The sequence below is a fragment of the Amblyraja radiata genome, chromosome 2, assembly GCF_010909765.2.
Source record: "Amblyraja radiata isolate CabotCenter1 chromosome 2, sAmbRad1.1.pri, whole genome shotgun sequence".
In the NCBI taxonomy this organism is placed as follows: domain Eukaryota; kingdom Metazoa; phylum Chordata; class Chondrichthyes; order Rajiformes; family Rajidae; genus Amblyraja; species Amblyraja radiata.
This window is the reverse complement of record NC_045957.1, coordinates 47422776-47448933: the sequence shown is the minus strand read 5'-3', so window position 1 is coordinate 47448933 and position 26158 is coordinate 47422776. Positions and strand designations below refer to the sequence as shown.

The 26158-nt window shown below is 44.7% G+C and overlaps 1 protein-coding gene across 3 annotated transcripts in view; it reads right to left on the bottom strand.

Moving 5' to 3' along the window:
- The window catches only part of ica1 (islet cell autoantigen 1), a 97068-nt gene that overhangs the window by 49704 nt on the left and 21206 nt on the right, over positions 1 to 26158 (bottom strand). For all 3 annotated transcript variants that reach the window (XM_033045791.1, XM_033045772.1, XM_033045782.1), the window contains exons 4-6: positions 25488 to 25560; positions 14795 to 14918; positions 12596 to 12794 (exon numbers count right to left, since the gene is read on the bottom strand). In XM_033045791.1, coding sequence (XP_032901682.1) covers positions 12596 to 12794; positions 14795 to 14918; positions 25488 to 25560 — 396 coding nt within the window. The remainder of the gene's footprint in view (positions 1 to 12595; positions 12795 to 14794; positions 14919 to 25487; positions 25561 to 26158) is intronic.

Here is a 26158-nt window from a genome sequence, read left to right as displayed (position 1 = left end):
GAGCTGCTGTGTCACTGTGCCAGACACCCAGGTTCGATCCTGACCTCAGGTGCTGTTTGTGTGGAGTTTGCATGTTCTCCCTGTGCCGGGAGCAGGGGGAAGAGATAATGTGGCAAAGTTAATAATATATTCCCTTAAGCATGTCAGTAATTATTTTGTCCGTGCACTTCAAATTTTACCAGAGTTTTATATTTAACTAGACCAAGTGGGACCCGTTGGGTCCTGTCCACTCAACGTGCGGTTGACAATAGGCGATAGGTACAGGAGTAGGCCATTGGGCCCTTCGAGCCAGCACCGCCATTCAATGTGATCATGGCTGATCATCCCCAATCAGTACCCCGTTCCTGCCTTCTCCCCATATCCCTTGACTCCTCTATTTTTAAGAGCCCTATCTAGCTCTCTCTTGAATGCATCCAGAGAACCTGCCTCCACCGCCCTCTGAGGCAGAGAATTCCACAGACTCACCACTCTCTGTGAGAAAAAGTGTTTCCTTGTCTCTTTCTAAATGGCTTACTCCTTATTCTTAAACTGTGGCCCCTGGTTCTGGACTCCCCCAACATCGGGAACATGTTTCCTGCCTCTAGCGTGTCCAAGCCCTTAACAATCTTATATGTTTCAATGAGATTGCCTCTCATCCTTCTAAACTCCAAAGTGTACAAGCCCAGCTGCTTCATTCTCTCAGCATATGACAGTCCCGCCATCCCGGGAATTAACCTTGTAAACCTACGCTGCACTCCCTCAATAGCAAGAATGTCCTTCTTCAAATTAGGGGACCAAACCTGCACACAATTTCACTCTAGGTGTGGTCTCACTAGGACTCTGTACAACTGCAGAAGGACCTCTTTGCTCCTATATTCGATTCCTCTTGTTATAAAGGCCAACATGCGATTCGCTTTCTTCACTGCCTGCTGTACCTGCATGCTTACTTTCATAGACTGATGTACAAGGACCGCCAGATCCCGTTGTACTTCCCCTTTCCCCAACTTGACGCCATTTAGATAGTAATCTGCCTTCCTGTTTTTGCTACCAAAATGGATAACCTCACATTTATCCGCATTAAACTTCATCTGACATGCATCTGCGCACTCCCTCAACCTGTCCAAGTCACCCTGCATTACCATAGCATCCTCCTCACAGTTCACACTGCCACCCAGCTTTGTGTCATCTGCAAATTTGCTAATGTTACTTTGCATCCCTTCATCCAAATCATTGTTGTATATTGTAAATAGCTGCGGTCCCAGCACCGAGCCTTGCGGTACCCCACCTGTCACTGCCTTCCATTCTGAAAGGGACCCGTTAATCCCTACTCTTTGTTTCCTGTCTGCCAACCACTTCTCTGAGCATGTCAGCACTCTACCCCCAGTACCATGCACCCTAATGTTGCCCACTAATCTCCTATGTGGGACCTTATCAAATGTTTTCTGAAAGTCCAGGTACACTACATCCACTGGCTCTCCCTTGTCCATTTTCCTAGTTACATCCTCAAAAAATTCCAGAAGATTAGTCTAGCATGATTTCCCCTTCGTTATTCCATGCTGACTCGGACCGATCCTGTTACTACTATCCAAATGTCCGGCTATCTCATCTTTTATAATTGACTCCAGCATCTTCCCCACCACCGATGTCAGGCTAACTGGTCTATAATTCCCAGTTTTCTCTCTCCCGCCTTTCTTAAAAAGTGGGATAACATTAGCTACCCTCCAATCCACAGGAACTGATCCTGAGCCTATAGAACATTGGAAAATTATCACCAATGTATCCACGATTTCTAAAGCCACTTCCTTAAGTACCCTGGGATGCAGACCATCAGGCCCTGGGGATTTATCAGCCTTCAGTCCCATCAGTCTACCAACACCATTTCCTGCCTAATGTGGATTTCCTTCAGCTTCTCTGTCACCCCAGATCCTCTGGCCACCACTATATCAGGAAGATTGTTTGTGTCCTCCTTAGTGAAGACAGATCTAAAGTACCTGTTCAACTCATGCCATTTCCTTTTTCGGTCTTCAAGGGTCCAACTTTGGTCTTAACTAATTTTTTCCTCTTCACATACCTAAAGAAGCTTTTACTATCCTCCTTTATATTCGTGGCTAGCTTACCTTCGTACATCTTTTTTCCTCGTATTGTCTTTTTAGTTATCTTCTGTTGCTCTTTAAACATTACCCAATCCTCTTGCTGCCCGCTCATCTCTGCTACGTCATCTTTGCATTTTCAAACCAACACCACTTTTGCATTTTCAAACCAACACCACTTTTGCATTTTCAAACCAACACCACTTTTGCATTTTCAAACCAACACCACTTTTGCATTTTCAAACCAACAGCACTCTTACATTTTCAAACCACATTAAGGGCACTCACAGGTCAGTAAAACCACACTCGGTTTAGTAGGCATGTGTTCAGTGTTATTCACAGCTCAGACTGAGAGGCGAGACCTCTCGCTTCCCATCTTGCAGAGACTGGGGAACGCCCACACTTCCGGGTTTTATAGTCCCTCCCCCTCCCACCGGAAGGGGCGTGGCCTTTGTGGCGTGATTGACAGGATAGATAATCTCAACATTTTTTATACATTAATAAGTCTTATTTTTCATCGATGAGAAAAATCCTCTTCTCCTGCACAGTGGCAGGGGACTGAGTAAGATGGTCAAAAATCACAGCCGTAAGTGGTAGCGTACTTTCTAAAATCAATATACAGTGCAAACAGGAAGTGGTTAAGATTTGAGTTTTAATTATATAGATAAGATGTTTGCAAATTCGGGCTAGGGTCAGCTCAGATGACTGGAAGCAGGAAGAGCAAGATCCAATTGGTAAGTAGTTCAGATGAGTATGTTGAGGTACAGATATAATGAAAAATCCTGAGGGAGTCATGATTAGCAAATGGTTGATTTTGTAATAATTCCAGCCTAACCCATAATTTCATTTCATCTTTCTAGTCATCTCTAAATCCCATCCATGTTGGGAAGCATGGCAGGAATGGCTGCATACAATGACACCACTATCTATAACCAAAACAGGTTGTATATATTTCCCATCACACAAGCCCAAGAAAATATACTGCTATAATAGAAATAATAGCAAATATATAAGCAAATTCAAGTAAATTTACACACATTATATTAAGCAACTATCAGTAAATCACCCTGCATTTCACAGGGAGTAGTCATTCAAACACCAGTTTGCTGTGCTTTAAATCACGTTTGCCAAGGAAACTGTCTGCAGTCTGCAAGATGGATTGTGGTCTGTGAGACCTGCCTCAAGGCCCGTCACACCTGCAGGTCACTGACTGACCCAGCAACGTTAATAGGCATTTATTCGCTGAAGGCCAACTTAATGTGCCACTCCTGTCCTCATTCAGTATCCAAAAACAGCACAAGCATTCTTTCAGCAAGGGTAAAAATCTCATGATTTGGACCAGGGGACTTGTGTGACCTTCAGTTCGCCAGCACAGGAACACTAATGGAAATTGTAGTGCTAACTGGATGCGAGGGATAATTCATTTTTCTCAGGGGTTTAAGATCTCCATTTGCTCCAAAGACATACAGGTATGTAGGCAATCCGCTTGGTAAATGTGACATTTTTTGTGTGTTTGTGTGTGTGTGTGTGTGTGTGTGTGTGTATGTGGGAGTGGCTGGTCGGTGCAGACTCGATGACCTGAAAGGCCTGCTTCCGCACTGTATCTCTAGACTAAACTGATCTTTGGAGTGTGGAAAGAAACCAAAGTTCTCACCCACACAGGTGACGGGGAGAACGTACAAATTCTATATCGACAGCACCAGTAGCCAGGATGGAACCCAGGTCTCTGGCTCTATATGCGTTGTAAGGCAGCAACTCTACCGCTTCGCCACCATGCCACCCTTTCACTTCCCATAGATGTGATCTGATCTGCTGAATATTTCCAGCAGTCCGTTTATGTTTTAGATTTCAGGCAGACTTTGGATATCTAGTGCATTATTTGGAGAAGCAGACATTTACTCATCTAGTCAATATTCCTCTCTCAACCAACCTAACTAAAAACCGATCTGGCAGTCCACTGCTATTTGTAAGAGCTTGCTTCATGGTAAACCACTGATGCGTTTATCACTGCACATTCAAACAATGCTGGTGCTATATGCAAAGGATTTTTTTTTAATGTTGCCTATACAAATGCTGTCATTTTAAAGTAAAATTTCCACAAATTTTATTTACTGATTAATTTGTGGCAGGGGCTATCCTGTCATCAGGATACAAAGTAACTTTACATAGCAGACGCAACGCAAATTAATTCAATTCAAACCAAACTGTCCATGCTGTTGTTTATGCTCATTCAAGCCTCCTCCTGTTTTTCTTTACCTAAACCCATCGATGCAACCCTTCATTAACTTCTTCCTCATATTAAACTTAACTATAACATTCACTTCAAGTAATACATCTGGCACTAAATTCCATGTTTTTGTGACTCTTTGGGTAAAGGCATTGCTTCTGAATTCCTACCTAATTTCCTAGTAACCATCAAACTGTTGGTCTCGAGTTATACTGTATCCAAGTGGAAACATTTATCCCATCTAATCTTCCAAAATAAAATAATTTACACGGGAATGGAAATTAGAAAGGGTGGGAGACTCCTCTATTGCCGCTTAGAATGTTCTTCTGTTCCGACATCAGAGTTCCGATCATCCCGGCGAGAGGGCCTGAACATTGGGCCGCCGTGGCGGTGGCTGCGGAGGCTCAAAGGCGCCGACCACAGGTGAACAGAGAGGAATACTGAACTTTATTGCCTTCCCTCACAGTGGGAAACGTTGATTCTGCGTTGTGGGGATGTTCAAGTTAAATTCTGTCGTGTGTTGTGTTCTTTTTATTGGTATGGCTGTATGGTAACTCAAATCTCACTGTACCAATTGGTACATGTGACAATAAATATAAACTTGAACTTAACATGGAACCTGAATGGACTCAACGACCACCTTCCATGTACAAGCCATTCTGTGATTTTGGTTGTGGCAACATGCACAACTTTTACACCAGAGGAAGGAAACAAAGGTTGAGTGTGGAAAGGATGAAAGCAATCTGGATTAATGGTCAGAGCATAGAACTGGGAAGTGAAAAAGATCAGCCCATAAAACAAAGACCTAATTGGGCATCAGGGAACGATTAGGCAATTAATTCAGTGGAAAGAAAATCACCATTATATCCCAGAAAAGAACTGTGGGAAAATGTGAGACAGTTGAAGGAAATCACTGGAAGGGAGGTAACAAATATATTTAGATATGATAAGCAGGGAAGCAAAAGATAGCCCATGGAATAATATTATCAAAAAGCATGACAATTACAGAAATATGCTCACTTGAAAATGTCATGCCAACTTCAATACAGTACTATATAAAATAATGGGTGGTGTCATTTTATTGGCAGGACAATAAATTGAGGATATGTCTGCTTGTTCAGAAGGAGATCAGACTTTCAATACAATTCAAAGAGCAGGCAGCTTTTCCAATGTAACAGCTGGCATTCAAATTTCAACCAGACTCACTGTATAAATTAATTGGCCCCGTAGAATGAATGTAAGGAGTTAGGCAAAGGCTGAAAAGCAGGGCCAAGGGTGGTAATCTCCAAATTACCCCTGGTGCCACCTGCTAGCAACAGTAGGAATAAAAAGATAGGACAGATAAATGTGTGCTTTAGGAATTGGTGCAGGGGGCAGGGATTCAGATTTTTGGATTATTGGGACTTCAGCAGAGGTGACTGACACGATGGACTGACTGCACCTGAACTGGAGGACGACCAATATCCTTGCAGATGAGTTGATCAATGCTACTAGAGTGGCATAGGGGTGGGAACTGTACTATAAGGTGAGCAAATGGGAAGGTAGAGTTTAGATTATTATTGTCACGTGTACCAATTAAAAGACTATACATGATTACAGTCAAGCCATTCAGTGTACAGGTGTAGGATAAAGGGTAAAAGTTAATTGGATGGCGGTGGAGGCAGATATAATAGTGTCATTTAAGAGGCTTTTAAATAGGCACATGGATATGTAGGGAATGAAGTGATAGGGATCAAATGCAAGCAGATGAAATTAGTTTATTTAGGCATCATGTTCCACACAAAAAACATTCTGGATCAAAGAGCCTATTCTTGTGATGTACTTTTCTTGGTTCCATGTACTGCATCATTTATCTTATTGGTAGACATACAATAATGGAGTAACTCAGCAGGACAGGCAGCATCTCTGGAGAGAAACGTGACATTTTGGGTCAAGACCCTTCTTCAGACAATACTCATTTATCTCATTGTTGTTTATTGAGTCTGCTTGCACATAAATTGGCTGCCATGTTTGCTTCCAGTCTACCAATAACTAATCTTACAAAAACTTAAGATATGGAAGATGTACAAGCAAATATGTTTATTCTTAACATCTTAGCCAGATATACAAGTACAAACATTTAAAGAATCCAGCAACTTTGCATTTAAATTCTATCTAGAAACTGTGGTTCAGATATTAAATTTAAAAAAAAAATTCAAATTAACCAAATATAAATGGAGACTCAAGGACCTGAAGATGCTTGTTTACAAAAAAAAAGGCAAAGTGTTGGAGTAACTCAGCAGGTCAGGCAGCATCTCTGGAGAACATTAAGAGCTGACGTTTCTGATCGAGATCCTTGTTCTGATTGAATTCAAACCAAATACGAATGTTATGGGACACAAGCGACGTGCTCTTGCTGAAAACTCACACAGGCTTTTCACAAAATAGCCTTATATTTACACAGCAAATTAGAATGCAAATAATTCCACTATGTTTTAGATACCTGATTGCCATGATAAAACTGTGCATATTGTGGAAAAGCATCGAATTCCTGACAGAAAATGTGGGATTTTAGAGTTAAACAGTATCATGCAGAAATTCTGCATTTGTTGACAGCATCAACAGATAGAGTCAGAATGATACAGCATGGAAAAAGGCCCTTCGGCCCTACTTGCACACACATGTTCCAGCGACACTAGTCTCATCTGCCAGCATTTGGGCCATATTCGTCCAAACCTGCCCTATCCTTCTACCTGTCTAACAGAAGAAGGGTTTCGGCCCGAAACGTCGCCTATTTCCTTCGCTCCATAGATGCTGCTGCACCCGCTGAGTTTCCCCAGCAATTTTGTGTACCTGTCTAACTGCTTCTTAAATGTTGGAATAGTCCCTGCCTCAACTACCTTCTCTGGCAGCTTGTTCCATACATCCACCACCCTTTGTGTGAAAATGTTACCCCTCAAACTCCTATTACATTTTTTCCCCTTCACTTTAAACATATTTCCTCTGTTCCTCTATTCACCTACTCTGGGCAAGGGACTCCGTGGACCTACCCGATCTAATCCTCTCATGATTTTATACACCTTTAAAAGATCATCCCTCATCCTCCAGCGTTCCAAGGAATAGTGACCCAGCCTGCTCAACCTCCGCCTATAGTTCAGATGCTATAGTCCTGGCACCATCCTCGTAAATCTTCTTATACCCTTTCCAGCTTGACACATCTATCCTATAACACATTGCCCAGTACTGAACACAATACTTTAAATGTGGCCTCACCAATGTCTTATACAACTGCAACATGACCTCCCAACTTCTATACTCTGGCTGATGAAGGAATGTGCCACAAGCCTTTTTGACCACCGATCTACCCGCGACTCCATTTTCAGGGAACTATGCACCTGCACTCTGAGATCCTACTGCTCTACAACTACCCAGATCCCTACCATTCACTGTGCATGTCCTGCCCATGTTAGACTTCCCAACACCTCACATTTTTCTGCATTAAATTCCATCAACCATTCCTCAGCCCACTTGGCCAATTGATCAAGATCCTGCTGCAATTTTTCACAACCATCTTCACTATCTGCAAACCCACCCACTTTTGTATCATCTGCAAACTTGCTAATCTTGCTGTGCATGTTCTCATCCAAATCATTGATATGGACGCCAAACAGTAACGGGCCCAGCACTGATCCCTGAGGCATATCATTAGTCACAGGCATCCATTCTGAGAAGTAACCTTCCATTATCACCCTCTGCTTCCTCCCATGAAGTCAATTTTCTATCTATTCAGCTATCTCTCCTTGGATCCCAAGAAATCTATCCTTCCAGAGCAATGTACCAAGAGTGCCCGCCATAATGTTTGGGACAAAGACCCATCATTTATTTATTTGCCTCTGTACTCTACAATATGAGATTTGGAATAGAGACAAAAAAAATCACATGTGTTTAAAGTGCATATTGTTAGATTTTAATAAAGGCCATTTTTATACATTTTGGTTTCACCATGTAGAAATTACAGCAGTGTTTATACACAGTCCTCCCCCCCCCATTTCAGGTCACCATAATGTTTGGGACACAGCAATGCATATAAATAAAAGTAGTCACGTTTAGTATTTTGTTGCATATCCTTTGCATGCAATGACTGCTTGAAGTCTGCGATTCATGGACATCAACAGTTGCTGGGTGTCTTCTCTGGTGATGCTCTGCCAGGCCTGTATTGCAGTCATCTTTAGCTTATGTTTGTTTTGGGGGCTAGTCCCCTTCAGCTTTCTCTTCAGCATATAAAAGGCATGCTCAATTGGGTTCAGATTGGGTGATTGTCTTGGCCACTCAAGAATTGACCATTTTTTTAGCTTTGTTGCTTTCGCAGTATGTTTGGAATCATTGTCTTGCTGTAGAATGAATTGCCAGCCAATGAGCTTTGAGGCATTTGTTTGAGCAGATAGGATGTGTCTAAATACTTCAGAATTCATTATGCTCCTACCATCAGCAGTTGTATCATCAATGAGCCATTTCCTTCAGCACCCATTCATACCCAGGTCATAACACCCCCACCACCGCATTTCACAGATGAGGTGGTATGCTTTGGATCTTGGGCAGTTGCTTCCCTCCTCCTACTTTGCTCTTGCTATCACTCTGATATATTAATCTTCATCTTATCTGGCCTCAAGGCCTTTTTTTCAGAGCTGCAATTGCTCTTTTAAGTATTTTTGCGGCTAACCAGTGGTTTGCATCTTGCAGTGTAGCCTCTGTATTTCTGTTCATGAAGTCGTCTGCGGACAGTGGTCATTGACAAATCCACACCCGACTCCTGAAGAGTGTTTCTGATCAGTCGGACAGGTGTTTGGGGATTTCTCTTTGTTATAGAGAGAATTCTTCTGTCATCAGCTGTGGATGTCATCCTTGGCCTGCCAGTCCCTTTGCGATTCGTAAGCTCACCAGTGCTCTCTTTCTTCTTAATGATGTTCCAAACAGTTGGTTTTGGTAAGCCTGTTTGGCTGATGTTTCATTGACATAACTTTGGTCCTCATTTTGATAAACAGCAATAAAAGTTTCCAAGTGCGATGGAAAGACTGGAGGAAAGACTAGGTGCCGAGAGCTCTCTTACACCTGCATTAAGGAGGCAATTAAACACACCTTAGCAATTACAAACACCTGTGCCCCAAACATTATGGTGTCCTGAAATTGGGGGGGGGGGGGGGGGGGGGGGGACTATGTATAAACACAGCTGTAATTTCTACATGGTGAAACCAAAATGTATAGAAATACCTTTAATAAAATCTGACAATGTGCACTTGAACCACATGTGATTTTTTTGTATTACAAATCTCAAATTGTGGAGTTCAGAAGCAAATAAATAAGTGATGGGTCTTTGTCCCAAATATTATGGAGGGCACTGTATATACATCTGCAGCTCTGCCCTCATCGACCTTTTTGGTCACATCGTCAAAAAACTCAGATTTGTGAGATACTACTTCCCACATACAAAACCATACTGACTATCCCTAATCAGCCTTTCTCCATCTAAATGCATGTATATCCCATCCCTCAGAATACCCTCCAGTAACTTTCCAACTGCAGTTGTTAAGCTCACTGGCCTTTCGTTTCCTTTGTCCTCTGTTGTTCTGGAAGCACGGAATGAGAAGATTACATATATTTCACTGGCTGCTCTATCAAACTACAGAAGGTTGAAATGTTTAAGAAGGAACTGCAGATGCTGGAAAATTCGAAGGTAGACAAAAATGCTGGCGAAACTCAGCGGGTGAGGCAGTATCTACGGAGCGAAAGACATAGGCAACGTTTCGGGCCAAAACCCATCTTCAGACTGATGTGAGGGTTGGGGGGCGGGAAGGAGAAAGGAAGAGGTGGGAGCCAGTGGGCTGAGGGAGAGCCGAGAAAGAGAGGAGAAAGTAACGACTTTCTTGAGCAGTTTGCACCCCAGCGGTATAAACATTGACTTCTCTAATTTCAGGTAGTCCTTACTTTCTCCTCCCCTTCTCAGCTCTCCCTCAACCCACTGGCTCCACCTCTTCTTTTCTTCTTCTTCCTCCCCCCCCGCCCCGCCACTCTCACATCAGTCTGAAGAAGGGTTTCGGCCCTAAACGTTGCCTATGTCCTTTGCTCCATAGATGCTGCCTCACCCGCTGAGTTTCTCCACCATTTTTGTCTACAGAAGGTTGAAATGCAGTTTTGCAGTAAAAGGAACATTTAATTTGTGATTAACTTTTGAAAAACTTCGGTGGGAAATCTGAAGCCTGCCGGAGGTTTCTGAGTGTCAATGTTACAGCAGAGAAATTAGAAAATTCACATAAATTGTATTTGCCACAAAAATAAATGACTGATATTTAACAACATTTCACTTAAAAGATGCAAATAAAATAAAATTTGAAGAGAGGTGATTACTTTTTATAAAATTATCCAACAACAGACAAGATGGATCATATGTCACAAGGCCATGTGAAAGGAGCAGAATTAGGCCATTTGGCCCATCAAGACTACACCGACATTCAATCATGGCTGATCTATCTCTCCCTCCTTGCCCCATTCTCCTGACTTCTGCCCATAACCCCTTATCCCTGGTACTAATCAAGAATATCTCTGCCTTAAAAATATCCATTGACAGCCTCCATAGCCATCTGTGACAGAGAATTTCACAGATTCACTACCCTCGGAGTAAAGAAATTCCTTCTGCATTATAATAATAGATGTTCTACGAGCTTCTTCAGTCTAGTTTCTCCCCATAACCTTTGACACCATTACTAATCAAGATTAAGGCATATGTTTAATTGTATGTCTTCCATCAAAAATATGATGGAATTAAATTCAAAGAAATTACACCGTGGATACATGATTTTACATTTATACAACTGATTTCAAAAGGTTTTTTCCCCCCAATACTTTTGAGCATTCCATTCCCTGCCGATGATGTAATGATTTTGCACACCCTTTAGCTGGAAATGAATCCCACGGCATTTTTAAGGCTGCACTGTGAGAGTACAGGCTAGTATTTTGTTTGGATAAAATGAATCAATTACATCAATTTTAACTATGCATGCAAATGATTTGGTATTTTTCATTCATTTTGCATTAATTCATGTCCAAGGAAACAATGGGAAATCAAGAAAGAGATTGTAGGGTAGGGTGGATCCAGCAGTAGCAAACAGGTATGATGCAGAAGGAAAGGAAAATGTCCACCCGAGTTACTAATCATGAAAGAAAATAGCAAAAAACCCATCCTAATAGATCCTCACAAAAGATTTTCTCACAAAAGGATTTCAACCTGGAACATCAACTCACTACTTCTATCAGATCTCCCCTCAACCTCTGGAGAAAGCAATCCAAGTCTGTCAATCCTTTCCTTGCAATCGTAATCCAGGCATCATTTTGTTAAGTAGTACTAAAAAAAAATATTTGTAGATATATAGGTGTGCCCTTACATTTTGGTACAATCCAGAGAACATTAGACATGTCTTGATGGAAAGGGAGATAACAACATTTGATAGCAGGGTGTGCGGAGGATAAAGGAATGGGAAATGAGAATAGCATTATTCACATTAGCACTCTTTTCCAGTGTTAGAAACTATGTTCTTTGAAGTTAGTAATGTCAGCAGTACATTTCAAAAATGATTTGGTGTTGACTATAGAAATTATGGATTATCAAATATCAAATTACTGCCATATATCACTTGCACAATTCACATAGTTTGGACCCTTAGGTTGGTGGTATCGCACACAATGCAATTAAGATTGCGAAGCTGTTGAAAAGGTTAAATTATGCAAAGCCAATGTACAAGAAAAAAGCTCAGTTTGACTGGGAAAATCTGACTTCACATTAAGCATCTTTAAAAAAAATTTCAGGCAATGTCAGGCATTATTTATGGAAAAAAAGATAAAGTGTAGATGAAGTAACTCAGCAAGTCAGGCAGCATCAATGGAGAACATGGATAGGTGATGTTTCGGGTCAAGACCCTTCTTCAGTCTGCTCTCCAGGGATGCTCGCTGACCTGCTGTTCCTCCAGCACTTGTGTGCCTTTCTGTAAACCAGCATCTGCAATTTCTTGCATCTCATGATTCAAGGATCTGTTTCCAAAGGCCAAGAGATGTCAGTCTAGAGTCAAGTGTTTCATTGCCATAAGTACCAACAACTGAATGACAAAATTCTTACTGCAGCAGCATAAAAAGCCTGCATACACAATACTGTTATAAAACATAATAAATTATGTGTAGTAACATAAAATATACTACTACAAATATTTAATTCTGACGACACTTTTAATTAAAAGGTAGCATTAACAAAATATACCATATTATAATTTCTTACCTTCCTAAACTTTTCAAGATGCTTATACATATCAGGATCCAGCTCCTGAGAAATATCTTTCATCCACAGTAATGCTCCCCGGTATTCTGTGCGAGACTGTTCCATTCTATTCACGGTCAGCCAGGTGTCAGAAATGGCGCGGTACCTGAATGTTTCCACTTCCTGGTACAGTCGACATAAAGGACTACGGAGTGCTAGTCTGCGTCAGAAAAACTCAAGCAGCTATATATTTTATAAACAACCCATTTCACCCTTGTATCCCGAATTACTAGAACCCAATTACTTAGCATGAGAGTGTTTAAGAAGGAACTGTAGATGCTGGAAAATCGAAGGTACACAAAAATGCTGGAGAAACTCAGCGGGTGCGGCAGCATCTATGGAGCGAAGGAAATAGGCAACGTTTCGGGCCAAAACCCTTCTTCAGACTGATGGGGGGGGGGGGGGGGGGGGGGGGGCGGGGAGAAGAAAGGAAAAAGGAGGAGCCAGAGGGCTGAGGGATGGGAGGAGACAGCCCGAGGGCTGAGGAAGGGGAGGAGACAGCAAGGGCTAGCAAAATTGGGAGAATTCAATGTTCATGCCCCCAGGATGCAGTCTCCCCAAGCGGAATATGAGGTGCTGTTCCTCCAATTTCCGGTGTTGCTCGCTCTGGCCGTGGAGGAGACCTTGGCATGAGAATTGGATTGATCAGAATGGGACAAACATTAAAGTTGGGGGTGGGGTAAGGAGGGAGTGTACAATTGGAAGCAAGTCTACATGAAAAAATGAGGGGGGGAAATCTGTTATCAGTTTGAATTAATGTGATTTAAAAAAAACAGGTTGGGAGAAGTGAAATGCAGGTTCAATGAGACAAGTAATGTATATTTTTAATCCAAGGCATCAATTACTGATAACGGAGAAAAGGACATTTAAACAAAATATACAATTAATAGGGACAAGGCATGGAAATCAAACTGAACATTATAGACCCAAATCAATATTTAGAAACGAGCAATTCTATAGTATTCATAGTTATAACAGCAGGAACCTCCACTCCGCTCCACGGTAGCAAATGTAAAAGGATTCCAAAATAACATTGCTAAGATAAATGAACTAAAGAAAATTGTTAGCAACCATAACATTCTGCATTGTTGGAGCCAAATTCTCCTCTGCTACTATCCTATGACAGTATCCTCCTGCAGAGCTCGCTGTGCATATGTCCAAGTTTTTTGAGCTTCACTGGACACCCAAAAAGAGATTAAAAATGGAAGCATTGGGAGTAAGCCAACTGGCTCTTCCCGATGAAGTCAAGCAGCAGTGGACCGATTTCCAGCAGTTCACTAGCGGGTTGGATCTGCCGAGTTCCAGCGACTCCATTCATTACAGAATTACAGCTGAATGGCTGAGAGAGAAAGAGCAAAGATTGGGTATTGCAATTTCCGTGAATTTAATTTTTTATCCTAATGCAATTCATTTTAAGTATTTTAAACAGCAAGTTAGTATTTTTTAAACAAATAGCATAATTAGTTTGTTTTTTAATATTTTGCGAATATTAGTCACTCACCAATATTCATAATTTCCTGGGAACTTGGAGTAGCCGGCTGCCAATTCTCATACATTTCCTTGTATGAGACTTGATCAAGACCCATCTCGTGATGTCATGCATGATCTGTCGGCTCTATACTGAGCCAGATCAGAGACATATGGAGGCAAAGCTGTTGCTGGAAGGAATGTGTACACTCACTCCTCGTGAACAAAGGAGTGATTAATGGGGGATGCTATTCTCTTCCCTAGAAGTCCAGCAAAGTAGTCAAATAACATTAGGTGCAAGTGACGAAGCATTTTACAATAAAAGCAATTGATTTGGAATCCTTAAAACTCAATTAAAAACTCATTAGGAATCCATGAAAAATACTGGGCCCTGCAGTTACCATTATTAGTTTCAGATAAATGTGCATTTCTCACATTATGCCTTCCTTATCATATTCATTGCAATGGACCACTGGACAGGTAAGAGGCCTTTGGCAACATGCACATGAAGGGAAGAGGTAAATATTAAAATATTAGATTTATTGTCTTCACTGGAAAGCAGATAGATTGGAACTTTAGTGCATGTAAATAATAATTGTGTCAAATATGCTGCCTATAACTGATATCTTTCCACTTGCCTGTGTCCGGTGTCATTGGCCTATCTTACGATAAATATGGCATTTATTTGAATACCTTTGTTGCGAGGAGAAGCATAGTGCCTTTCCAGTTGCTTGCATCATTTTTCCTGCTCTGGTTTTATCCTGTGAACCCTGGGATCTGAGAAATCGGCCCAATTCATTTTCTTCCTGAGACAAAACTGAAAAGGAAAGATATGTTAAAAATAGTATTGCCATACTAAGAAATGCTTTGAGAATGGGTAACCCAGGATACACTGACAAAGGTGTCGAACAAGTTGAATGCTTGTGAATGGCTGATATTCACAAAAATATTCAACAACTGGTAAAAATGAAATTTCTGGCTTTATTTTTCCCAGAAGGAAATGTCAAAGTCTAGAGGCCGTAGTTTTAAGGGAAATGGAGCAAAGTTTACAGGAGACGTGCAGGGTAAAGTTTTTGTTTCAACACAGATGGTGCCGGGAACGCACTGTCAGAGCTGGTGGTGGAAGCAGATGATAGTGGCATTTAAGAGGCTTTTAGATAGGCATATGGATATGCAGGGAATGGAGGGATATGCATCACATGCAGGCAGATGAGATTAGTTTATCTTGGCATCATGGTCAGCACAGACATTGTGGGCCAAAGGGCCTGATCCTGCACTGTACTTTTCCAGGTTCTAATTTTCCAAGCTGCAGGTCACTAAAATGTAAAACAAAATTAAAGCATATTAAAAATAACGAACTACTCTTTTAATCAATTAGCTTAAAAGTTAATATAACCAAATCTTGCCAGTCGCTACTTTTCCTTACATTGTTCTTCCCTTTATCTGTATCCATGACATCCAGTATTTGTCAAACCTACTATTTTAAGACAGAGGTTGCACTTCTGTCTACTATGCTTTCAGTAGCGAAAGGTTCCTGTGTTCAAGGAACTTTCAATAAATAGAGCAACTTCCTGAAGTATTATCATCCCAACTAATGGCTCAAGAAAATTATGCTTTACATACTCTTTATATGAAAGGAGGCCAAGCAGCCTCTCCCCCCAAAAATAATCAAACCTCCCCTCATACAATGCCATTAAGTGCAATCTTAGTGTGTTTAAAAATAACACTCAACACAGTCTTTCTTCTGTTTATGAAATGTCAGAATTAACTTGGAAGGTATATACACCACCTGGGCCAATTCTGAATAATGCAGAATTCTCCCAGGTTTAATCACTGTCCACTGCAGTCATGTGTAGCCAACTAGACAAGGAATGGCATTCAAATATATTGGCCAAAGTTATCCTCGACTGACAAAGAAAAATTACAAGCTAGTTTCTATTGTAGTGGCCTGGTCAAGGTCAGGAAAAGGCCAGACGCCAGGCGGATTCAAAAAGAAGCTTTTTAATCCAACTGTCAGAGTACACACCACAACACCCTCGAGAGAACCCCTGACAGCGTCGTCGGGAAACCCCGTGGCAGACCAACGCCCCTGTCTCTCAATCGGCGAGGGGGGTGATCCAAGGAGTGGCCTCCCCCCAGGGACCGCCACAGGACCCCCCCCCCCCCCCCCCCCAAGTACCCGAGGTACGAAACGGACAGGAGGGCGTACACAGCGGCCAGCCCGGGTGCACACAACGCTCGGCCCCGGAACAGGCGACTGATCACCAAGTGCGGGGGACGAAGTAGCCAGAGGAGGAGGTACCCTAGACAGAGGCCGCCCTCGCTTACGGGGCAGCGCTACCAGCGCCGGCCGATCAATATCAATATGTGCTGGCTTCAACCGCGCAACTGAAACAGTCTCACGCCGACCCCCCATGTCCAGGACGAAAGTCGACGAGCCATGTTCCAAGACCCGGAAGGGACCTTCGTACGGCCACTGTAGAGGTGTCCGATGTGCATCCCTGCGCAGAAAAACAAACTGGCAGTCCTCCAGAGCAGAGAGAACGTGCGGACGGACGGACCCATGACAAGAAGTGGGCACCGGCGTCAGCTTGCCCACCGTCTGCCGAAGACGTTGCAGAGCGTCCGGTGGCTGTTCCACCTGGCCACGTGCCGGCGGGATGAACTCCCCAGGCACCGTTAACGGAGACCCATACACCAACTCGGCGGAGGAGGAGGCCAAGTCCTCCTTGGGTGCGGTGCGTATCTCCAGCAAAACCCACGGTAGAGCGTCTACCCAGTCTGGGTCAGTGAGCCGCGCCCTCAGGGCACCCTTAAGCTGTCGGTGAAACCGCTCCACTAGGCCGTACGACTGTGAGTGGTACGCCGTCGTGTGGTGCAGACGAACACCCATGTCCGACCACAGCTCTGACGTGAACTGAGGCCCCCGGTCGGAAGTTATGTCCAGTGGAACACCGAACCGGGCGATACAATGCGTCAACAATGCTCGAGCACAGGTGGTTGTTGCAGAATTCTGTAGCGGAATGGCTTCAGGCCACCGCATGAAGCGGTCCACAACGGTGAATAGATACGTCATGCCCTGGGACGACGGCAGCGGCCCCACGATGTCCACGTGAATGTGGTCGAAACGTTTCTGAGGAATGGGGAACTCCTGCAACGGCGCGTGCACGTGTCGTTGCACCTTGGCGGTCTGGCACGGGATGCAAGTACGCGCCCAATGTCCAACCTCGTTCCGCAGCCCGTGCCACATAAAGCGGGAGGCTACCAGGGCCGTTGTCGCCCTGACGGAGGGATGCGCAAGTCCATGGAGCACCGCAAACACCCTACGCCGCCAGGCGATGGGGACGATGGGTCGCGGAACTCCAGAGGAGTCATCGCACAGCAGCGTGGTACCCCCAGGACCACAGACAACGTCCTCCAACTGCAGGCCCGAAACCGCCGTACGATAGGCGGCCTTCTCCTCGTCGACAAGCTGAGCGGCTGCCAGGGCGGAATAATTGATCCCCTCACCGACTTGGAGAACCGTGTGGACTGCAGGTCTTGATAAGGCATCGGCCACCCTGTTGAATTTGCCCTCAACGAACCGGATGGAGGTAGTGTACTCGGACACATACGCCAACTGCCTCTGCTGCCGGGCAGACCACGGGTCTGATACCTTGGCGAACGCGAAGGTTAGCGGCTTGTGGTCCGTGAATGCAGTAAATGGTCTCCCCTCCAGAAAATAGCGGAAATGACGTACGGCGAGATACAGGGCAAGGAGCTCACGGTCGAAGGCGCTGTAATGACGCTGAGGACCACTGAGATGCTTGCTGAAGAAGGCAAGTGGCCGCCAGCAACCCTCAACGAGCTGCTCTAACACTGCCCCAACCGCAACCTCAGAAGCATCCACTGTCAAGGCGGTCGTGGCGTCCTCTCGTGGGTGGATGAGCATTGTGGCCTCAGCCAGTGCCTGCTTAGCCCTCTCTAATACCGCTGTTGCTTCCATGGACCAATCAACCTCCCTGCGATGACCAGCAATCAGGTGGAAAAGCGGACGCATGATTGCAGCCACTGACGGCAGGAAGCGGTGATAGAATGTGACCATCCCCACGAATTCCTGCAGGCCCCCAACTGTGGTCGGACGGGGGAACCGGCGGATAGCGTCCACCCTGGTCGGCAGAGGCACCACCCCTTGTGCAGTCACGCGTTGGCTGAGGAAGTCGATAGCCGTCACCCCGAAACGGCACTTGGACGCGTTGATAGCCAAACCGAAATCGCTGAGGCGCTGACACAGTTGATGGAGGTGGATGCAGTGCTCCTGTCGCGAGCGACTGGTCACCAGAATGTCGTCCAGGTACACAAAGACAAAGTCCAATCCGTGGCACACGCAGTCCATAAGCCGCTGAAAGGCCTGCGCGGCGTTCTTCAACCCAAACGGCATCCGCACAAATTCGAATAGACCAAATGGTGTAATAATGGGCGTCTTCGGGATATCGTCGGGGCGGACCGGAATTTGATTGTACCCTCGCACGAGGTCCACCTTGGAAAATACAGATGCTCCGGCCAGATGGGCATTGAAGTCCTGAATGTGCGGACCTGATACCTGTCGGCGACGGTCGCATCATTCAGGCGACGGTAATCCCCACACGGGCGCCAGCCCCCGTTCTTCTTAGGGACCATGTGTAGCGGTGAGGCCCATGGGCTATCGGAGGGACGCACGATGCCCATCGCCTCCATCTGGCGGAACTCCTCCCGAGCTAGACGGAGCTTGTCTGGGGAGAGACGACGTGCCCGGGCATGCACCGGCAGGCCAGTAGTGGGGATATGGTGCTCCACCCCGTGCTTGAGGGTGGAGGAGCGGAAGTGAGGTTCAAGAATGCCGGGAAAATCTGCCAGGATGCACGCGAAAGTCGCATCCACGGATGACAGGGGGCCATCAGGGCGTACTACAGGATCACCAGTATGGAGGAAGACTGGATCCAGCGTGACAGAGTGCATCAGGCGCCGCCGCTTGACATCCACGAGCAGTGAATGGGCTCGAAGGAAGTCGGTGCCCAGCAGCGGCTGGGAAACGTCTGCAATGACGAACCTCCACGAAAACGAGTTGCGGCCAAAGTTGAGGGGGATGGTGCGAAACCCGTAGGTGCGAATAGCACTCCCATTCGCCGCGGTGAGGAGGGGGCCTTGTTTGCCCGCACGGATGTCGGCGATGGAGGGAGGCAGAACACTCACTTCCGCACCAGTGTCGATGAGGAAACGTCCCCCACTGCGGCGATCCCAAGCGAAAACGCGATGAATCGAGCCGGCCGCCAAAGGAATCACTGACGACCGGCCCTTTAGTTTCCCGAGAATGAACAAAGCCTGGGCGACAAAGCCTGGCTGCAGCTCCCCAGCGGCGATGGTAATAGCACCAACCAACTTTGCTGGCGTCTGGTTGAACTGCAGGCGAATTAGGCTGGTTTGAGCGCCAGCGACCTCTGCTGGCATTAGTTCGAACTACAGGCTGGCCGTGCTGGAAGGACGTGTCTGCTGTGGAATGCGCAATGGCCGCCAGATTTTGCCGTGGGGGACGACCGGGAGCAGCGCAGACGCGGTGGATAGCGGTCCCGACCTGCTCTGAGTCTCCAAACGCCTCGGGAAGGCTTGTTCACCCAGCGCCCGCATGTCGGTAAACGGATCCCTGGCGAGCTGCATGCGAATGTCGGGAGGCAGCTGCTACAGGTAGGCATATTTAAACAGAAAGCACGGCTCATGGTCCCCCATTACGGTGAGCATGTCTTCCAGGAGGGCAGACGGCCGGCGGTCGCCCAGGCCGTCCATTCTGAAAATGTGAGCTGCCCGCTCGGCGTCACCCAGGCCAAACCTCCTGATGAGAAATGCTTTAAGGCCAGTATATTTATTTGTTACCGGGGGGGCCCTGAGGAAAGGCTTAACTCGCCTCGCAGTTAGTTGGTCAAGCGAGCCAACCACGTAATAGTACTTAGTCTCATCCTGCGTGATACCTCTCACAGCAAACTGTGCCTCTACCTGCTGGAACCAGGTTTCGGGTTCTTCGGTCCACAGAGTTGGGAGCTTCAGCGCAACAGCGTTATTATCCATCACGATGCGTGGTGAACGACGCGGGGTCACCAGTGTAGTGGCCTGGTCAAGATCAGGAAAAGACCAGGCGCCAGGCGGATTCAAAAATAAGCTTTTTAATCCAACTGTCAGAGTACACACCTCGACACCCTCGAGAGAACCCCTGACAGCGTCGTCGGGAAACCCCATGGCAGACCAACGCCCCTGTCCCTCAATCGGCGAGGGGGATGATCCAATGAGTGGCCTACCCCCCCAGGGACCGCCACACTATCCCCATTTGTTATCCACAGATCTGCCTTTGTGTAGGTAAACAGCCATGGGCAAAGACTGTACTGGACTCAATTAAGATGCTTTCCTCTGAGAAAATAGCTTGTTGATACTTAAATGTAGAAGAATGACATTTTGAGATGCGATACTTAAGCTTCTGTCCTGGTAATCACCATTCAGAGATAAACTGAGACGTAAAAATGGGGCAAAATATAATGATCTGATTACTTGGCATAATGTTTTGTGATCTAGCATTGATTAAAGTCTGTGAAGTATGTATGTTCCCTGTGGATCTCTCTGGATGTTTTGGTTTCCTCTCATGTTAAATAGAGATGCTGGTTGCCAGGTTTATTTTGCAATGTAAATGACTCGTATATGTGTAGTGGGAAATTGTACGAGAACAGATTATGGGAACATTTATTTGGGAAATAGCATTACTGAGAATATAACCATATAACAATTACAGCATGGAAACAGGCCATCTCGGCCCTTCTAGTCCATGCCGAACACTTATTCTCCCCTAGTCCCATCTACCTGCACTCAGACCATAACCCTTCATTCCTTTCCCGTCCATATAACTATCCAATTTATTTTTAAATGATAAAATCGAACCTGCCTCCACCACTTCCACTGGAAGCTCATTCCACACAGCTACCACTCTCTGAGTAAAGAAGTTTCCCCTCATATTACCCCTAAACTTCTGTCCCATAATTCTCAAGTCATGTCCTCTTGTTTGAATCTTCCCTACTCTCAATGGGAAAAGCTTATCCACGTCAACTCTGTCTATCCCTCTCGTTATTTTAAAGACCTCTATCAAGTCCCCCCCTTAACCTTCTGCGCTCCAAAGAATAAAGACCTAACTTGTTCAACCTTTCTCTGTAACTTAGTTGTTGAAAACCAGGCATCATTCTAGTAAATCTTCTCTGTACTCTCTCTATTTTGTTGACATCCTTCCTATAATTAGGCGACCAAAATTGTACACCATACTCCAGAATTGGCCTCAGTGTGGAGAGCTGCAATGGACTCTGGGTTGAATTATCTCCTTATATTACTACGGAAAAATGAGCATAAATTACATAGATGGTCATGGTGGAAACATGTTATTTGCAACTTCATGGCTTTAAACAGATTAACCCATTTGTAGTTACAATGAAACTTCCATCCTGGATTTCCCTTCACAACCCAAAATGGATCAGACTAAATATGGAAGGGAATTAGTCACTGCTTACTGCCCTAAGACATATTTGATTTAAATTACTTCCTACCATTACCAACATCTCTCCCACTCAACCTCACCACAACTACCCAGAATTGCTACTGGCTGTCTTTCTCAAGCAATAACATACAACCATAGTAAGGTAGCAGATTGAGCCAGTGGCCCAGCCCATCGTTTCCCAATCAGCCTCGCTTTTACCACAGTAAAGAGCCATTATAATATGATCCAAGCTACTACAATGTGACTCCCGGAGTAAGGTTAAAACTATTCTGGAAGGCAGGCATGACCAAAGCAGTAGTGAGGCTGATGAGAACGTTGAAGCAAATGCAGAAGTTAAAGAGACCATGTTCAGTAGACAGAACAGGCAGGAGCTCGGGGAACATCTGATGGCTTAAATTGAATTTCTTTCAACTCAGGGCATAGTTAGGGAAGAAGCTACATCCCTCTTAGAGGAGTTGTTTTGTCTTTACATTGTGCAAAACACAATCTTCTTTCTTGTAGAATGTGTGTTAATACATGTATAATCTATGGTTGGTATGCTGTACGAGGCTACATCCCTGTGATGCTGCTGCAAACACTATTTTCATTGTACCTGTAGCCTACCATACTTGTCCATATGTTAATAAACTTGACTAAACTCTACTCAAGGAACATGGAAGTGGGATACCATAGCAATCACAGAAATGTGGCAGAGGGAGAGACAGAAATGGCAGCTCACTGATCCGGGGTACAAATGCCACAGCATGAACAGAATTTGAGGGAAGCGAGGAGGTGGAATTTCGATTTTGATTTGGGAGAACATCATGATGGCACTTAGGAAGAATATTCCTGGGGTACCATCCGGTGAGGCTATCTGGATAGAATTGGGAAATAAGGGATTGATTGCTTTGATGGGATTGCACAATGGAACTCAATAGTCAGTGGGTGTAACACAGGTCGACACAAGAATGATAGGGTTGTATTAATGTGGGATTTTAACTTTCTAAAGATCAACCATATCCAAGGCATGGAGATCAAGGAGTAAAGGTATTTAGTTGTAAGAAGGTGGCAACAATGGTTGACAGGATGGTGAAGGCAGCATTTGGCTCACTTGCCTTTATTGGTCAGAGTATTGATTATAGCAGCTGGGATGTCATGTTACCGCATTACCAAATAGTGAAAGTCTGGGATACAGTGGATGTGAAAGGAAGTTTCTAATAGCTGAAGAGTCTAGAACCAGAGGATAGTCTCAGAATAGGACACACCTTTAGAAAGATGATGAGAAATGTATTTAGTCAGAAGGTGGTGAATCTGTGGAAATCAGTGCCATAGACGGCTGTGGAGGCCAAATAATTGGATGGAGGGAGAAGGCGGCGGACGCTGGCAAATGACGATGGTAAGAAGAACCCGGGATTGCGGGGGGGGGGGGGGGAAAGATCCTCCCCGCCCTCAAATTTAGCTGAAGAGGGTCGTGCAAGGAGATGGATGACAGTTTGCGAGATGACCGGAATGGTGGCGCCAACTGCAATGAGCCTTTGCGGCCAGATACAGCTGGGACTGTAAAATGGGGCCATAATAGTGCTTGTTGCATACAGACTCAGTGTTATTCTGTACATTCTGTAATAATTGATGGATTGTGCTTATGAGTGATGATAATCTTGATGAGTTATTACAGTATTTCACTGTACCTTGGTACACACGACAATAAACAAACAATTGAACCTGGCCTGTGCACTTGCTGCATGACTGCAGGGAATGCCTCATAAAATGCAAGAGAATTTCTCAGTAATAATGTCCTTTCCCCCAATCATCAATTTTTCACAAATCTCAGTGTCAGCAGATTTCATTAATTAAAAAAAAGATTTAGTTCACAAGGTATTTCTGCCCTTTCGAGTGGCTCCATGCCTCCTGGCGGCAATATTCCATCATCACAAATGCTGGCCAAGTCTTGCTGTGAGGATCTGTGCCAGGAACTGACTTCCCACATTCAATGCCCCCAACCTCATGAAGAAAGCCAAGGGCTTTAGAAAATTAAGCAGCAACTCCATACAAATTTCGCACCAGACAAAACCTGCACAAAACTGGAGCTGATGTACAGCACAGCCATGACCTGCGATAACTGGAAAACTCCCTGGACTTAATGAGCTTTTGTTCCCAATGAGGTTTGTTTCTAAACTACTGATTTTATTGAATTACATTAATAAAAACTAACTTTCACAAACATTTTTGAAAGCTTTATTTGTAATATTCAATTCTACATCTAATGACAAGGTAGTAAAAACGGGAAAGAGTGCCAATAAGATTTGAGAATTTTGCCAGCAGTCAAGCATTTGATTAATAAGGAGAATTTGGCTGGGTCATTGTTCCCCGGAGCATAAGAGACTGAGGGGTGAACTTAGAGGAGCATAAAATCATGCGGAACATGGATAATGGGAATTTGCAGTCCTTTTCACAGGGAAGGAGAATCAACAATCAGAAGGCATAGGTTTATGGTCAGTGGCCCATTCTTAGCCACGTGACCAAAAATATGAAAAATTGTGGAATACATCTTTTAAATCTGAAAACATTACAGCTATGTTTTGTACTATATATATGATTCATATATTTTTTTAAGTTTATCAAGTGAAATGTATGTTTTGCTGACAATGTTTGTTTAGGGTCAGAGGTCAAATATGACTGGTCACGGGTGTGACCTCACACGGAAGCATTTTTTTCCATAATTTTTATCTTACAAACTCTTACGAATTTTAAAAAACTAGCATGTTCATATCTTTAGCAGACATATATAGGAAGGAAAATAGCAGTGAATAAGATTAATCTCTTACAAGAATAAGCGAGTTCGGTATTCCGACTGCGCTAGCCCAGGTCATAGGTCACAAGCGAAAAACAGTCTCGGCAACAGCGGTGCTGCATTGTGTGCAGGCCTGCGTTTCGTCCATGGTCAGGCCCGGCTCTCCGTCGCTGCGGGTGCTGTTGAGTTGCTGCTGGGCCGTCACCACCCCGGTGTCCCGTACCTGTCCGAAGGTGTCTGGGGTGCCCCTGGGTTGGCGGGGCAACCCCGGACTTGCAGCCGGCGCTGCAGCCGCTGGCTCCTGCTTGGCTCTGCATGTCCCGCCGGGTTGGCCAGCAGTCCTCCACCTCCACCCCCCTCCCCTCAGTCCGACACCAAGATTTTGCTGAAGATGGGCAGCCGCCGGCCCTTATCGAAGACGGGCGACTTGGAGCCATTGCTGCTGGAGTCGTCCTGGTCAGAGAGAGAGTCTGCGGACGGGCTCCTGTTGGCCATGGGCAGGCCTGGCGCCCGCTGGAGCTGCTGGTGCTGTTGGTGGTCCTGGCGTTTCGGCAGTCCAGTGGCGTTTCGGCAGCACTTGCTGCGCTGGGGCCACAAGTTCAATCCTGGCTGTGGATGAGGCGCGGTTCTGTGTGAGTGCTGCTGCTGAGAGCCGGTCCACTCTCACCCCCCCCCCCCCCCCGGTCTCCCATTCGCCCCCGACAAATACAAACTTGAAAAAAGACCCAAAAAAAGACCCAAACTATACTCACTGAATCTACAGTGCTTTGTTCTATTTTTATTTATAGCGTTTGACCTTTGACAAATCCCATGATTCCTTGCATTTTTCGGAATATCGAACTCGCTTATTTTTTAATGTATTACTTTATGTGATGCCATTTGGTAACGTGTGTGACATTTTCAGAGCAGAGGGATATGGGCCAAACACAGGCAAATGGAACCATCTTAGATGGGCATCTTGGTTGGCATGGATGAGTTGGATTTCCACACTGTATTACTCTATGATTCCAGTATTAGCAAGGCCAACAAGCGCGTTGTTAAAATATTCAGTTAAATTGCGTGCATTAAATACATACAACAAATCCGTTTCTGATACTGTTCGATGACCTTCAGAAGTTCCATACATGTTCTTTGAATGGAATGGAATACCTAAACAGAATGAAAAAGCAGAACTAAAGTAATTGCATATACTGATGAAAAAGTTCAATACTTTTGGTGGGTCATTGGGGGGGGGGGGGGGGGGGGAATAACTTTAAACACCCATAATGGCAGCCAAGTCCCAAAATAAAGTTAACATCATAGTTCTGCAGAAGAATGACAGAAAACATGTTATAAATCCACCATCACATAAGCATCAAACCTAAAGCCCCAACGTGACAGAAGACTCACTACACAGAAGTCTGTATGCATTCTGTTGAGAAACCTCTCAATCCAAACGTGTAGTTACCATTGGGATAGACCTTATAGATCTGTACAGTTGTCAGTGCCCAAATAAGATACCTGGCTATATGTGGTGGAGTCTAATGGTATATCTAAATAAAAAGTCTAGCATAGATATTAATAACTGGGAGGAGAAAAAAAATGCAATCATTGCCCTGAATGCTGTAATTAACCAAAGTATTTAACAGTCTTTCTATATTGTATAATGAGATGGCCTTCACTGAAGAAACAGAGATCCCCTCTCCTGTCAAGCTTCAAATTGTTGAACAAAAAAATCCACAAATGTTACAAATCTGAAATGAAACTA